The 16,732-nt window shown below is 47.4% G+C and overlaps 1 protein-coding gene across 1 annotated transcript in view; it reads left to right on the top strand.

Moving 5' to 3' along the window:
• Positions 1-4,160: 4,160 nt before the first annotated feature.
• Positions 4,161-16,732, top strand: part of CACNA2D4 (calcium voltage-gated channel auxiliary subunit alpha2delta 4) — a 163,212-nt gene continuing 150,640 nt past the window's right edge. The window contains exons 1-2 of the mRNA XM_065408969.1: positions 4,161-4,249; positions 13,132-13,213. Of these exons, the coding sequence (XP_065265041.1) occupies positions 4,161-4,249; positions 13,132-13,213 (171 nt within the window). The remainder of the gene's footprint in view (positions 4,250-13,131; positions 13,214-16,732) is intronic.

Genomic DNA, 16,732 nt, shown 5'->3' with positions numbered 1-16,732 from the left:
CAATACACCCACGTCTTTCTCCTCTCTCTGATGATAAGTCTCTATCTTATAGCAAAAATTCTTGTTAATCCCTAAATGCATGACCTTGCATTTTGCACTATTAAATTTCATCCCATTTCTTTTACTCCAGTTTACAAGATCATCCAGATCTTCTTGTATGATATTCTGGTCCTCCTCCGTATTGGCTATACCTCCCAACTTGTGTCATCCACAAATTTTATCATCACACACTCACTTTTTATGCCACGATCAGTAATAAAAATGTTAAATAAGATTGGTCACAAGACCAATCCCTGAGGAACTCCACTAGTAACCTCCCTCCAGCCTGTACAACCTTTCTGTATGACCTATTGTAGTTACCCCTTTAACCAGTTCTTTGTCCACCTTTCAATTCTCATACTAATCCCCATCTTCTCCAATTTAAGTAATAATTTTCCATGTGGAACTGTATCGAATGCCTTACTGAAATCCAGGTAGATTAGATCTTTGTCTAAAAATCAGTTACCTTCTCAAAGAAGAGATCAGGTTGGTCTGGCACAATCTATCTTTTGTAAAACCATGTTGTACTTTATCCCAATTACCATTCACCTCTATGTCCTTAACTACTTTCTCTTTCAAAATTTGTTCCAAGACCTTGCATACAATTGAGGTCAAACTAACAGGCCTGTAGTTTCCTGGATCACTTTTTTCTCCTTTCTTAAAAATAGGAACTATATTAGCAATTCTCCAGTCATAGGGTATGACCCCCGAGTTTACAGATTCATTAAAAATCCTTTCTCTTGGACTTGCAATTTCTTGTGCCAGTTCATTTAATATTCTAGGATGGAGATTATCCGGGCCTGCCCAATTTAGTCCCATTAAACTGTTTGAGTTTGACTTCCACCTCAGCTGTGGTAATTTCTACCTCCATATTCTTGTTCCCATTAGCCACCCTGCCACTACCCCTACACTCTTCACTAGTGCCATTAAAAACTGAGGCAAACTATTTGTTTAGGTGTTGGGCCATGCCTAGATTATCTTTAATCTCCACCCCATCCTCAATGCTTAGCAGTGCCACTTCTTTCCTTGTTTTCTTCTTATTTATATGGCTATAGAACCTTTTACTATTGGTTTTAATTCCCTTTGCAGGGTCCAATTCTGCTTGGCTATTGGCAGGTCTCACTTTATCCCTACACTTTTTCTGACTTTCAAGAGATAGGCTACCTTGCTGATTCTTCCCATCTTCCATTCCTTGTAGGCTCTCTGTTTTCTCTTAATCACCTGTTTGAGATGCTTGCTCATCCAACTTGGTCTGCAACCCTTCCCTACAAATCCATAAAGCCATTCTGCTTCCATCTGAAATTGTGAATAATTCCCTTGCTTCATTTATAGTGGATATTGTATTTGTTACCTTGAAGGTATAGTAGGTGATCTTGTCTGCCTGAGATTTGGCTGTTCTAAAATTCATAGATTCATAAATTTTAATGTAAGACGTGACCATCCTGACCATTTAGTCTGACCTGCATAACACAGGCCAAAAAACCTCACCCAGTAATTCCCGCATCATGCCCATAATTTGTGGTTGAGTGTGATGGGGCGCCTGCCCCACACTAGCCCATAAATGGTTAATAGAACCCTAGAGAGGCTACGCGACAGGCAGTCAATTGTAGAGGACCCTAGGGAGGCTGTGCAGGAAATAGCCAGTTGGAGAGGGGCTGCGAGGAACAGTCAATCAGGGTCGGGCAGGCCCATATAAGAAGAGCCGCAGGGCAGAGCAGGTCAGTCACTCCCTGGAGCTCGGGGAGGGAGGAGGACTGGCTGCCTTGCAGGCAGAGGGCAGCTAGCACCTTGGACAGAGTAGTGCTAAGCAGGTTCAGGGGAGCGAGAGTGAGCTTCTGGCTGACTGCTGGCATGCTAAGGTCCTGAGACAAGGGTGGAGAAGGTGCTGGGGTTGCGGGGAAGTGGCCCAGGGAAGAAGACTGAGAGGTTGGAGGGGATGCAGCATGTGGCTGCCATCTATACGGTCCCTGGGCCAGGACCCAGAGTAGTGGGCGGGCCTGAGTGCCCCCCTGCTCCAATTGCCACTGAGGAAGTGGCTGGGCAGTAGACTGCTGTTCCCCCAGAATGGGGGAGAACTGAGTGTGACACAGCCAGAGGGCTGTGTCCTGAAGAGGACGCCACGGTCCTTGGGGTGACATGGGTCCAGGAGCAGAGGTGACGGTGGGCGAGACACCACCAGAAGAGGGCACACTAGCTAGCAGAGCTGATCCCTGGGACATCCAGCAGGAGGCGCTGCAGTGGTGAGTCACAACCCGTCACATTGAGTTATAACATATCTTTTACAGACACATCTACTGTTCATTTAAAGATGTCAATTGATGGAGAATCCACTAAATCCCTAAGTAAAAGATCACCGTGGTTAATTATCCTCGCCTGTTAAAATTTTCAGTTGCTCATCACATATTTTAACCTCTAATCCTTGTTTCTCTTCTCTGTATTTGCTCTAGTTTTTCTCTAATCCCATTACATGTGTGGGCACCAAGTCTGCAAACAATATTACACCTGCCCTGTATCTGATACTTTACCTCTATCGTTTTGCAGATGATTCCTCCTGCATATACATTTGAGAAATGCTTGGTGTGGCATTACATGCTATGCTCATAATTGTTACACTTTATATTCAAGTTCCATTTATAAATAGTTTATGACAGGTTAATAAATTATAAATAGATGTTTTAATAAAAGCTTAATCCATTGTTCTGCAGTCCAGCCAGTCAATAGGTTGCTTCTAACGATCTTTTAATATGTTTTACTGATGTACTTTTAGCTATCTACTACTCCTGTCAGTAACATGGTTATAACATCTAGTAGTCTTTTATTAAACCTTTAAAATCATTTATAAATTAAACATTAATATAAAGTGTGACCCTCGTAACAGTATGTAATTTGCAATCTACTACAACCATAGGTCTCTCTGGACTCACTAGTCAATCTCCAGATACAAATTAGTGGGTAGCTGTCTGGATAGTTTCACATTCACAGATGTCAGATCAGATTAAGTGTCCAGTATTTTCCTGGTTCTTCCTTGATCCCATTTTTGCTTCTTGTTGTCCTTTTTCCTCCCTCAGTTCATTTTTTGCCTAGATATTATTTAGTTCTTTAGTCCAGGGACTGCATCTTAGATTTGGTTGGATAGTTCCTGGCACAATGGAGTTCTGATTGAGACCTCGAGGGTGGAACCCTAATACAAACAATAGGTAATAATAGTCATCCTTTATACTAACCCAACAGTATAACTGAGATCAGATTCTGACCCAGTCTAAATTTGCCTCTCGTTTACACTTGTGCAACCCTTTTGACTTACTGGGGTCACATGCATAGGAATAACGAAGAACGGGGTTTGGCTTGGTATGTTTAGTACTTCCTAGAAGATGGAGGGAGAGGGTGGGACATAAAAGTAAATCAAGTGAAATGATCCCTGGCAGAGAGGAAAGCATGCCAGGGCAATTTACATGCATCCTCTACAAGTGAGGAGCAAGTGCTGTTCAGTAGGGATCAAAGGTCAGGAGACTTTTTTTAGAAGAGGTGATGCTGTCCCTTTAAAACAGGCTCGGAGGAAGCTTGTTCTGATCTCTGATTGGACGAGCTGAGGCCTGTCTTCAGAAATCAGAGTAATCCTGGGTGATTTTATCCCACTCCACTTCCCTAAATCTGCTGCTATTGCTGCTTTGCATGGGGATTAAAGGGCCGGCAGTGGATTACGTAGATGCTGTTGCTGCAGAGCTCCCTCAAGTCTCTTCCATTCCTGCAAGGCACATAAGCTAGACGGGTCCCAGTGATCACCTTGGCAGCCATGGGGCAGCTTCTCCCGAGTTTCCCCTCTCAGTAACTCCAGCATATTCTTTGCAAACTTTTATCTGCAGCTGTTAGGTGGGAGGCTGTGCAGTCCCAGTGGAGCTTTTCTCCATTTGGGCAGGGACGGTGCGGACTGATGGCACAGGGTGGCAGCAGCATGCAGGCTTAAGTGTCCCCAGGACTCTGCTCCCCAACCCCACTCCCCAGCAAGATACCATGCTGGGGCCTGTCTGGACAGTGCTGGGACCTCCATAGAGTGGCAAACGTGGCTGGGAATCTCTATGTCTATACAACTGGTCCTGTTGCTGATGGTCTTTGCCTGGAGGATGGTGCCAGGAGCCATTCTGTGGCTTTTCCTCTCACTCAGCTGCCTCCTGCCTTCTGCTAAGTCCCAGGCAAAGATACCACTGGAAACGTAAGTGTTTCCCCCATGCCTCATACCCCTTTACCCACATACTCCTCTGCCCTCTACGACCCTCTGCCCTTCACTGTCTATTTCCCTCTTCTGCTACTAGTGCCCCAGTCCCCACTCTGCCATTCATCATCCCTTTTCTCTCAGTGTTCCTTTATCCCCTCTCGTAACCAGCACCAGTCCCTTCTCTTAAAGAGACACCCACCTCCCCACCTTTCAGAGATGTCATTTGTCTGGGGGACGACAGAGCTTTAATTGTACTTTTTGCATGGAATATTTCTTTGACCTGATTTTTGCCCTAGATGCAAAATCTCACTTCACCACCAGGTCCAAGCCACATTGGGAATCATTCCCATGGACCTGGGCTCACAGACAGAAAAGGATTGTTCTTAAAGTGTACAGAATAGCCTAGTGGACTGGGACTCAGAAGACCTGAGTTAAAGTCTCTGCCACTGGCCTGCTCAGCAGGGCCGGCTCCAGGCACCAGCTTGCCAAGCAGGTGCTTGGGGCGGCCACTCCAGAGAGAGGCGGCACGTCCAGCTATTCGGCGGCAATTCGGCGGACGGTCCCTCACTCATGCTCGGAGTGAAGGACCTCCCGCTGAATTGCTGCCGCAGATCACGATCGCGGCTTTTTTTTTTTTTTTTTTTTGCGCCGCTTGGGGCGGCGAAAACCCTGGAGCCGGCCCTGCTGCTCAGTGACCATGGGCCAGTCATGTCCCTCCCCTCAGTTTCCCCATTGATAAATGGGGGATAATGATACTGACCCCCTTTGTGTAGTGCTTTGAGATCTGAAAATAAAAAGTACTAGATAAGAGCTAGGTGTTGTTATTTATTATAGTCTCTAGTCCATTTCCTCAGCTCCCAGAAGGAGCAGGCAAACATGGTATAAAGACAGCCTGTGATCTCTGGGGCAGCTGGAGACCAGTCTGGTTGCTGGGACAAATTTGAGCCGCCTCAGAGGTGCACTTATTTTATGCGGGTGTGTAACATCCTCCTAGGGCAGGGCTGTAGCACTGGTGCTCTGTGATATGTCTGAAGTACTTGAGTGAAGATGTGTCATTCTGGCCATCTTTATACATAAGATCCAATTTGTCTTACTGTTCCTAGTACTTCTATATAGTACTGGTACTATCCCCTTACACTGGCTATGTATAATATTACTCCAAAGGCTTACACAGCAATGACTATTATGCACACATGTGCAGTATACGTATGCACTGTACACACACATACATATTTTAGTGTAGGGTGGCATGCTGGTCATATCACCTCTCTCTGTTTCCTTTCCCTATTTCTAAAATGGGGATTATGACTCTAATCTTCCTTTATAAAATCCTGTGAAATCTGCAAATGAAAAGCACGTTAGAAGTGCAAAGTCTTCATAGCATTATTGTATTGTGTGTGCACTGCATTTGTATGCAGGTTTTCAGACATGTATCTGTGCATGGACTTTTTACACAAGGGTTTTAGTATGTGTATACAGACTTGTGCATGTGCCATACTTGTGTGCGTGCGTTTGTGCATGCACTCTGAGGGGAAGGGGAGTGCGTGTACCTCTCCTCAGCGTCATGGATGGTTAGCCCAGGGCTGACACCATGCTACAAAGTAAGTCCTGCACTGGTGACGAATCTTTCTTTGGCAGGTTGCCATGATACTAACATCTGAATATATAGAGTTAAAAGTATTGGACCTTGCTAAGCTGATTTAAGCAACTTAACTACTTTAAGGTTAAAAATATATTGGTGTAGAATTTTTTATGCTACAATTTGTTTGAAAGGGAAGAGATTTGGATATTTCTGCATTACTCGGAGGGAGGAAAATCTGCTTCTCATGCGATGGCTGAAAGAAATGACATTGTGTTGGAGAAACAGTTACATGAACTAAACTATTGAAGAAAGCTTACGTCTCTTCCTGAGATCAAGAGGAGTGTTTTGCATTCAAACAGCTCAAGGCATCTCTCAAATAGACCCAGAAAGATTCCATCCGTGGAATCCTTCATGTATTTACCAAGAAGCCAACACATTCATCGCCACCTTTGGGGGCTTAACCCTGAGCATCTCATAACATTTTATCATGGACTTTATCCTGGCTGCTGCACGATGAAATCTTAATAATTATGGTTATTAAATCACAATAACCAGGTAGCTACTGACATTTCAAGGCTTTCCCCCCAGAGGGACAATTCTGCATATTATCTGGGGTTGTGGGAACCGGCAGTCACAGAAGAAGTTTTGATGCAATCTGGCGAATATGAATTTGGTTCTTTGTCCTCTTCTCTCAATCATATAACAAAGACAACTACCTCAGATTCACCAAAATGCACCGAGCCCTCCAGCAGCCCCCAGGCTCCTGGCTTATGTGAAAAATAATTGTCCATTGGCTGTCTCAGTGCCCTTCTTGGGTCCCCATTTATTTCTGACCCCTATTTACCTACAGGAACCTCCCTTTTACACTGCTCTGATGAGAAGTCCCTGTATGCTGCCAGTTGCCTGACCTATGGGTATGGCTACACTTGCAGCTGAACAGTGCTGTGAGTTAAACCTGTCTTCGTACAACTGAGTAGGGAAAGCGCTGCAGTCTGTCCACACTGACAGCCGCCAGCGCACTGTCATGGCCACATTTGTGGCACTTGCAGCGGCATTGGGAGTGGTGCATTATGGGCAGCTATCCCACAGAGCACCTTTTCCCATTCTGGCGTCGTGGGTTGTGGGAAGGGGGCAGGGGGTGCGGGGCATTCTGGGTCCTGTCCCAACGCCCTGTGATGCATCGCTTCGCATCCCAGCGATCCCTGTGTTTCCGTCCACATTTGGCACCATCTTTCAATGCCATCTTTCAACGGTTTCTGTGCAGCGCGGTCTGTGTTCCATTTCGGTCTGCGGGAAATGGAGCCTGAAATGCTGAGGAGAATGCTGACGAGTCTCGCCAGCACGTCATGTTTGGCAGTCGAGCTATTCCTTAAGATCCAAAGTGACAGTGAGGAGTTCGACGATGATATCAAGGAGTCCGACGATGATATCGAGTCGTGTAACGCGTACAACATGAAATTGCTTGTGGCATTCACGGACATGCTCAGCACCATGGAACGCCGCTTTTGGGCTCGGGAAACAAGCACCGAGTGGTGGGATCACATTGTCATGCAAGTCTGGGATGACGAGCAGTGGCTGCAGAACTTTCAGATGAGAAAAGCCACTTTCATGGGACTGTGTGAGGAGCTCGCCCCCACCCTGGGGCGCAAGGACATGAGATTGAGAGCTGCCCTGCCGGTGGAGAAGCGGGTGGCTATTGCAATCTGGAAGCTGGCAACTCCAGACAGCTACTGATCGGTCGCTAACCAGTTTGGAGTCAGAAAGTCGACCGTTGGAATCGTGTTGATGCAAGTTTGCAGGGCCATTAATCGCATCCTGCTCAGAAGAACTGTGGGGGGAGGGATAGCTCAGTGGTTTGAGCATTGGCCTGCTAAACCCAGGGTTGTGAGTTCAATCCTTGAGGGAGCCATTTAGGGATTTGGGGCAAAAATCTGTCTGGGGATTGGTCCTGCTTTGAGCAGGGGGTTGGACTAGATGACCTCCTGAGGTCCCTTCCAACCCTGATATTCTATGATTCTATGACTCCGGGTAATGTGCAGGACATTGTGGATGGCTTTGCACAAATGGGTTTCCCTAAGTGTGGAGGGGCGATAGATGGGACGCATATTCCTATTCTGGCACCAGCCCACCCAGCATCTGAGTATGTTAATCGGAAGGGGTATTTCTCTATGGTTCTCCAGGTGCTTGTGGATCACCGTGGGCGTTTCATTGACATTAACGCAGGCTGGCCCAGAAAGGTGCATGATGCACGCATCTTTTGAAACACTGGCCTGTTCAGGAAGCTGCAGGCCGGGACTTTTTTCCCAGAGCGGAGGATCACAGTAGGGGAAGTCGAATGCCCATTGTGATCCTTGGAGATCCTGCTTACCCGTTAATGCCGTGGCTCATGAAACCCTACACAGGGAGCCTTGACAGCAGCAAGGAACGGTTCAACTACAGGCTGAGCCGGTGCCGAATGACTGTGGAATGCGCTTTTGGCCGTTTAAAGGGCCACTGGCGATCTCTGTATGGGAAGCTGGACTTGGCCGAAAACAGCATCCCCGCGGTTATATCCGCTTGCTGTACCCTCCATAATATTTGTGAAGGGAAGGGTGAAAGATTCAGTCAGGCATGGACCGCCGAGGTTCAACATCTGGAGGCTGAATTTGCACAGCCAGAGAGCAGGGCTATTAGAGGGGCCCAGCACGGGGCTGCAAGGATTAGGGATGCCTTGAGGGAGCAATTTGAGGCTGAAAACCAGCAGTAATGTCTGGTGCCCTTCACGGGAGTGAAGTGCAGTGGTTCCAATGTTAGTAGGAATCTGTGTTTGCTAAGCTGATTTGTAGTGCCTGTTTCTTTCCTGGGCTAAGGTATCTTTTACTTTATGCAATAATAAAGACTGTTTTCAAAGCCAAAAAATCCATTTATTGAAAAGAAACACAACTGCTTGGGAATCAGAAAGGGCAAGGGGGTGGGGTGGGGAATGGTACAATCATAGATTTGCGTATGTCCTGTCTGGAGTGCTGTGCAATGAGTGCTGCACTTCAGGATGGCTATACTGCATGGTGATGGGGGTTGAGTGCAGAGGGTAAGGATCGTAGTTTTCAGGGCTGGGTGGTGAAGATACAGGTGTTGGAGGCAGCTGGTGGCGGTAAGAACCCAGATGTTGGGGAAAGTGGGTTGGAGGTGACATGGGGGCACAAGGGAAAGAGTTTTGGGACAAGGGCTGCAGGGGGGGTGGGCGCGGTAGTGCTCCGCCTGCATGGCTACGAGTGCCTGGATAGAGTCCGCTTGGCGCTCCATGATGCTTATGAGCCGATCCGTGCTTTGCTGCCAGTGCTCCGTGCTTCGCTGCCGGTGTGCTGCGTTTTCCTGGCGGATCCTGCTTTTGCTCTCCCTCCACTCCTGCACTTTTTGATTCTCTTTAAGAGATTGATGCATCACTTGTTGCAGCATCTCTTCTTTGCTTTTTCGCGGTCTCTTCCGGAGTTTTTGCAATCTCTCAGCCGGTGATAACACGGACGGCTGAGATCTCAAGGTTGCATCTGTAAAGGCAAAATGCAACACTTAACAGAGGCAGCATTGTTTATACCAGAGTAATGATTCCCCCGCACTTAAGGAGGGCACACACAGTCTACACAATAGCATAATTTTCCCATCCCAAAGAGAGCGCACATAACCCACGAGAGCCCCAAAATGGTGAGTAAGGGGGACTGATTGTTTCAGGGCTGTACTGTCCTCTGGGTTTCTGTGACTTGGGGAGAGCCAACAGCTGCAGGGGGAACCTACACAGAACACTGTCCCAACATTTTCCACAGGAGTTCATCCTGGAAGATATTTCGCTGCTGAGGGTGACCTGGGAAGCAAGGGAGGGTCTTCTACTGCAATGCGGCTTCCGCCCTGGCCCATATGCAGCTTGCCTGTGTGCAGCAATGGTCCCCCCGCCCCTCGCGGCACAGTGGCGCGGACACATTAGCCTGACTGGGACAAGGACCACGGTGGCTCTCCCAAGAAACCTGCGCAAGCTCATTGCCCACGTTCTGGATGAGACTTTTGGAGAGATTACCAAGGCCAATTACCGCGATGTGATAGACCACATCAATGCACTATTCCGCATCTAGGCATGCATGCAGCCCTAACCCTCCTCTCCCAAAGAGCCTGCACCGAAAAAATTCCTTCCTGACAAAAAAAGCCGCTTACCGGGAACCTGCTCTTCTGTTTGTCCTCCACCAAGTACCGGCCACTGCGACTGGCTACCTTCCTCCTGGCTCGAGAAGAGCTCCCGGCTGCATGCCTCCAGGGATTCCGGGGTGTCTCCCCCCGCCCCAGCACCCTCACTCCCGTTTTTCTCCTCCTTCTCTTCCTCCTCCTCCTTCCCCCACTCTGAAGTGTCCATGGTGGTGCTCGGAGTGGAGGTGGGGTCACCCCCAAGTATCGCGTCCAGCTCTTTGTAGAATCGGCAGGTCGCAGGGGGAGCACCCGAGCGGCCATTTGCCTCGCAGGCTTTGTGGTAGGCATTCCACAGCTCCTTCACTTTAATCCTGCACTGCAGTGCGTCCCGGTCATGGCCCCTTTCCATCATGGCCCTTGATATCTGCCCAAAGGTATTGTAATTCCTACGGCTGGAGCGCAGCTGGGACTGGACAGCTTCTTCCCCCCAAACACTGATGAGGTCCAGCAACTCACTATTGCTCCATACTGGGGCTCGCTTGGCGCGTGGAGGCATGGTCACCTGGAAAGATTCACTGATAGCACTCCACGCCTGGCTGAGCAAACAGGAAGGGGATTTTTAAAATTCCCGGGGAATATAAAGGGTGGGTCTGACGGTTGGTCACCTGAGGCCAGGGCAGTAGAGTTCGAACTGATGACCAGAGTGGCTAGAACAGGCATTGTGGGATACTGCCGAATACTTCTGGAGGCCAATCAGAGCACATTGGGCGGCCATACTCTTTATTCCTCTCGGGGAGGTGGAATACCAGCAGCGCTGTAGCCGCGGAGATACAGCGCTGTACGTGCCTTGCCAGTGTGGACGGGAGTGAGATACTGCGCTGTACGCGGCTTTATTGTGCTGTAACTCGCAAGTGTAGCCAAGGCCTCAGTCTCTCTTATAATTGTCCCTAATGAGTCTTCTCATGCCTTCCCATGGCTCTTCTCTTCTTTCTGGTCTTCCATTTGTCACCCTGTAGTTCCCCATCTCTGTCTCCATGACTCCCCCTTTCCTTTCTATCCCCATGCTTCCCCCTAACTCCCTGGCCAGCACTGTCCTTCTCTTTGCCTGCAGGAAATGTAGATTCTCCAGCACCCCAAGTGCCACACGTAGCTTCAAGAAACCCAGCAGAGAGGCAGCCAACAGGGCTAGGGAGGCAGCCAGAGAACAGTCAATAGAGATGCTGCTGTGCTCTGAACACAGCTGTGCCACAGCTGTCTGCCCATTGCCACAGTCCCAGGATATTTCCTGGGAGTCTGCAGCAGTATTTCCAATCCCAAGCATTCAGAAATCATGGGATTGGCTTAAAAATCATATAGTTTTTTTAAAAAATAGTAATTTCAGGTTCTTTTATTTATTTCCCGGTGATGGAGCTTTTAGGGTTCACATTTTCAAGCTTTTCTTTTGCAACTGTGAGGGCTAGAAACTTTTGTTTCTTCTCTTTTTAATGAAAGCTCTGAGATTCTCATGCAATCACATGATTCCAGGAGCCCTGGCTTTCAGAGCAAACACCAAATACCACAAGACTTGATAAAATCAAGAGAGATAGTAACACTGCTGCAGTTCCCTGGGCTGGCTAGGCAACCTCCCAGAAGCCCTATGTGTAGCTTTCCTATCATCATCATCATCATCATCATACGGGTGGGTAAGCAGCTTTTGTGACTGTTAGTAAATTTTCATGCCAACATTAAATGGCTTGTAGAGACAGTTGTTAAATGAGCTGCTTCAGGGGGCTATTGAGTTAAATAATGAGATAAGGGTAATCAGATCTCATGCTTCAGGACATCAGCTGATCACCATAAGGGTCTGTAAGGAATTCTTCCCCACCCCCATGCATTACACAATAGGCAAAGTGTTTGTTTGTTTTTAGCTTTTCTCTGGCCAGAAGCAAGCTAGTGGGCTTGTCAGAATAAGGGTCTGAGATGGGAAAGTGAATCCTGTCTTCCTAGCAAATTCAAATATTCGGTATTGTTTTCAGGGTATAAAAAAACAAGATGACTGTGGCTGACAAAACAGGATGCAGAAACCAATAAACTGACCATAAAAGCCAGAAATACTGAGTTGCTTCCATTGACTTCAGTGGGAGCAGGATCACACACAGGGGTTAAAAAATGGATGTCTCAGTGCTTGATTTACCATGCCATTGCACTAGTTTTTTATGGTGGTGGAATGCCATTGATTTTGATTGCATTATACTGTACTGGCATTGCAAAGAGAAGAATCAGGCCCTCTGGGTTTAAAGTTTTCTTAGAACTGGGAAGAATGCCACTGAAAATTATAGGTAAGAATCTGTACTCCATAAGCAACTGGTTTGTTCCGATGAGTGGAGACAGCCATGTGTTCTATAAAAAAGTAGATACCTCTAAAGTGAATCCCTGTAAAAGGAACTGAGTGTAGGTGGAACATCCTAACATAATTCCTGATTAAGTATTCTGACAATTACTGCAGCCATATATGCTAATTTGGGGAGGAGGCAATATCTTTATGCTCAGCCTGCATGTCACCACCCTTATGATCTCTGTGTGGTATTGCTATTGTCTATTATTTGTAGGATGGCATACATGTGCATGGTACTTGACAGAGAAATAAGATTTGACCCAGAATCTGCTCCCAGTTTACACCCATGTCAGTCCAGCATACCTTCACTGAAAGCTATTGCATGCCTTGGATTCACACTGGAGTAACTGAGATCACAGCCTGGCTCATTGTCCCTACCCCAAAGAGTGCATGGTCTAAGGGCTGAATCCTGAGATCCTTACCCTGTTATAACTCAGATTTTACTTGGTCTTTACTCAGGCAAACTCCTGTTAGAGTCAATAATGACTGAATAAGAACCCCAAAACTTGGCATTGTTAAAACAGCCTAATGGTAAGGAAAGACCAGGGTGCAGAGTGGGCCACAGAGATGATGGTTTCCCACTACTGTTGTGTGTTTCACTAGCAGTTCAAAAAGAACACGTTAGCACTTTTTCTACTGTGTCATAGGTGTGCTTGGTGATTTGCATGCATAGGGAGACGGGAAGTGATACATGCCTGCATGACTGTTGCCCTTTGATGCAGCTTATCTACCTGATGTGCTAATACTGCTGGTTTTCCTCTTTTTCCACTTTAGGGTGAAGTCCTGGGCAGATGCCTTTGGTGGGGAGATATATTCCATCATGACAAAGTATTCAGGCTCGCTCCTCTTACAGAAGGTAGGCTATACCTGCAAGGAGCTTTGCTGGTTTCAGATTTCACTCCTCTGTATCTTCTCTCACTGTGTGTGTCCTGGGGATCCACTGTAGAAGGGCAACACTAGGAAAACTTCACTAACTTTCAAGACCATTTGGATTCATTTCCCAGTCCCTACCCTCTAACTTTCATTGGTCCAGGTGGACTTTGCACCTCTCTCTGATGCTTTCATTGGCTCATTAGCCACTTTGGACTCAGAATTGCCCTCCTGGCTTTTCATACTGTCCATGGGCACTGTTCACCTTTCTCCTCTGACCTCATATCCACCTATTTCCCTTAATGACCATATTCACTCTTCTCCCTTCTTAACTGCATATACGTCTACTCCCCCACCTGCTCACTCTACTCCAATATTGCCTTCCTCTCTGTTCCCTGGGCTTTCCCAACTGGGGTTGTCTTGTTTATTTGTACTTCCTCATCTGTCTTCCTCCCACTGTTCCACTGAGTCACTTCCCTCTCTTTAAATCTTGCTTTAAAATTTGATTTTCCTCTTTAGTTTAGGACTGATTCTCTGAAGGGCGTTGTGATGCCATTTCTGAAAGCAGCTGTATACCACTAGATTGCCTTGGAATAAAGAATTGCTCACCCTACCCTGCCCATCATGCACAGTTCTTTAATCCATGCCCCTGCAACTTCAGCACAAGAATAGCAACCTTCAGACCCTCCACTTCTTGAAATTCCAGCTGCTAGGAACCTCCTGATTGGCAGCAGCTGGCATAAATGGGTCCAGCTCCAGTGACTTCAGTGGTGTTTGGCCCATTTGCACCAGCAGAGAATTTGGACCATCTTGTTTGTTTCGCTTGGTCCATGAGCTCAGGTAGGAAATGCTGGAACTGGAGAAGCACAGCAAAAATCTGTCTCAAGTTTCTGCTGGAATTAATCAGTTATGAACCAGCACGTAATTATCTGAAATAATGAGCTTGCTTTGGTCAGGCCAGCTCCTCTTTTGCTGTCCATGAACTTTGGAGTGATTGAGTTCCAATCGCAGAAGGCTAATTTGAAGTGTGCATGTGTGAGTCTGCATGGGACGTAGTATATTTTATATGGAACAGGCCAATGCAGAAGCTAGATGGGGGGCGGGGGGAGAGTGTTCATTGAAATTGCCAGGGGACAGAGTTCTCATCAGAATCCTGGCAGAGAGGCAGTTCCATGAGCCAGATAAGGAACCAATCACACTCTTCATGAACTCACACACAGTGATTGTGCATGTAGGTAGGGTAGGCTTTAGCATGGAGAGCAGTGAGCACCAGACCTGCCTCTTGATCATTGCCATTCCCCTGGCTCTCATTGCCAGAGAGTGGTGGGAGGGAGCTTCTCTGTTCTGATTCAGATCTTCCTTCTGTGAAAATCAGCCTCTTTCCATATGGCCACTGCCAATGGCTCATTGGCTTGGATGGCCTCCGTATATAGTACTGAGGGTGGGCCTTTGAAAGTGCTCAGCACTGGCCTGTCCCTGCTCCCAGTGAAGCTAATTGTAAATTGGGGAGCAGGGTTCAGCCAGTGCTGAGCATTGTTGAAAATCACCCCCAAGTGGCTGCATGAGCCTGCTGGTGCAATCAGTCTCCCTGTGTTCTGCTTCCAGGCAATAGGTGTCTGTGGTGGAACCTGGAGCCCCTAGTGGATGACAGATATGTAGCCTGGTTATCATCCTCTTTGCCCAATCTCCCAGGGGACTCTGCTCCAATTATGGCCTAGTAGATAACCCATTTCTGGGAATAGGGAGAAGTGAGAGTAGTTTCTACACCAATTTCTATATTGTAGAAAGGGCTAGTGCTAAGATGCTGTGTCATGATGGTGTCTTTTGTGATAGTGGAATGCGTTCAGTGCAAGCATACCCAGTAACCTGGGACGCCATTGGTTTCCCTACCTGGTTGCTGTCCCTGTCTGCTATAGACAGCTTGAGGAGGGGAGGGGAGGGATGATCTCGTGCAACTTTGACTCCGCCCTTTGTGCTGCAAGCCCAGTTTTACCAATCAGCCTCTTTTTGGTGCTGCTGGAGAAGACAGGGCTCAGTACGAGCACCGCAGAACCCATCTGAGAGGATGGATTCTTTCCTCGCACCCACCATCCCTTCTCTCTCCTACTTCCCTGCATCTTCTCTTTGCACCAAGCCATAAATTGCCCTTCGCTCCTTCTACCTGTTTACATTTTGCCCTCTTTCTACTGATAGAGCCACTCCTGTAGCTGCAGCTACAAAAGGGACAGAATGTTGTTCCATTCACACTTCCTCACCTTTCTACTGGACCCTCTGGAAACTCCTTCTCTAGTGTGTTCCCTTCTGTCTGATGCAAGAACAGATTCCCTCTCTGCCTCCTTGGCTGTGCTTGTCTGATAAATGTCCTCTGGTCCTTTAGCATGAGTCATCTACACTGATCATTAGTCCTGTTCATGAGGAGCATACATATGCCACATTGGAATAAAATGCATCCAGACCCTTCATTGCCCAATTCTTACCCAGCTGTGGTGTGATACCAAAACGGGCTGAAGCCGGGCCTTTAGTAGCGGTGATGATGGTTGCCCCTTGCCAACTCTTCTATAGTGTCACCAGCTGATGGAAGCAGCTTCTGGCAGGTATCCAAGTTCCCTTTGGACCTAGAGAAGCCATTCAAATGGAAGCTATTTGCTTTCTGCTGGGACCTCCATCTCCTGCGATGTCACAAGGCATTTGCCCCTTGTCATGATCTTCATGGAAAGACTGCAGGTATGAATTTTCCATCGGGTTCTATAAGCTTCACCATCTCTGTTAAGGACTGTGAGAAAATGCTGCCGTCTTTGTCTCCACTGCTCCATCAGAACCAACCAATACTGCTCTTGTGGCTATTTCTGCTCAGAGGTTAAAGGCTTCCACCTTCCTTAAAGTCAGAGGGGTTGTTCCTTGACAAACCCAGTGTTATGAGAAGCAGTGTGGTCTATGAAAGGCAGTGTGGACAAGTTACTAGGAGCCAGGATATGCGGATTCTATTCCCACCTCAGCCATTGGCTTGCTGGGTGACCTTTCACCTCTCTGTGCCTCTATTTCCCCTTTGTCTGTCTTGTCTATTTAGACTGTAAGGTCTTTGGGAGAGGAGCTGTACAGAACCTATCACAACAGGGCTCATAGATGCTACTTTTAACAATAGCAGTCACCATGTTCAGATCGTCAATAAAAGATTGCACCAAATCCAGCAAAATCTTATGTGTGATTCTCTCAGAGACAAGACGATTGATTTCTGACTGAAAGACAGTTTGATTCTGACCAGCAAATCAAGCCCAGGAGTCATGCAGCGGGGGTGGCACCTGTCTTTCCCTGATAGAGGACAGAGCACCCCCCACCCACGAATAGCCACATTTCATCTGTCCCTGTCAAAGATACTGAGCAGTGCACTGATAGAGAGAAGGCGGTATCTGCCTCTCTCTTGTGCACGATGCAGACCTGCTGCACTGCATGCAGATGGACTGGGCTTTGCTTGAAATGGAATTCTTGATGTCAGAGTGGGACACTG

Source organism: Emys orbicularis, chromosome 1 (genome assembly GCF_028017835.1).
Source record: "Emys orbicularis isolate rEmyOrb1 chromosome 1, rEmyOrb1.hap1, whole genome shotgun sequence".
NCBI lineage: Eukaryota > Metazoa > Chordata > Testudines > Emydidae > Emys > Emys orbicularis.
The sequence above is the reverse complement of the archived record's forward strand: the minus strand, read 5'-3'. Positions and strand labels throughout refer to the sequence as shown.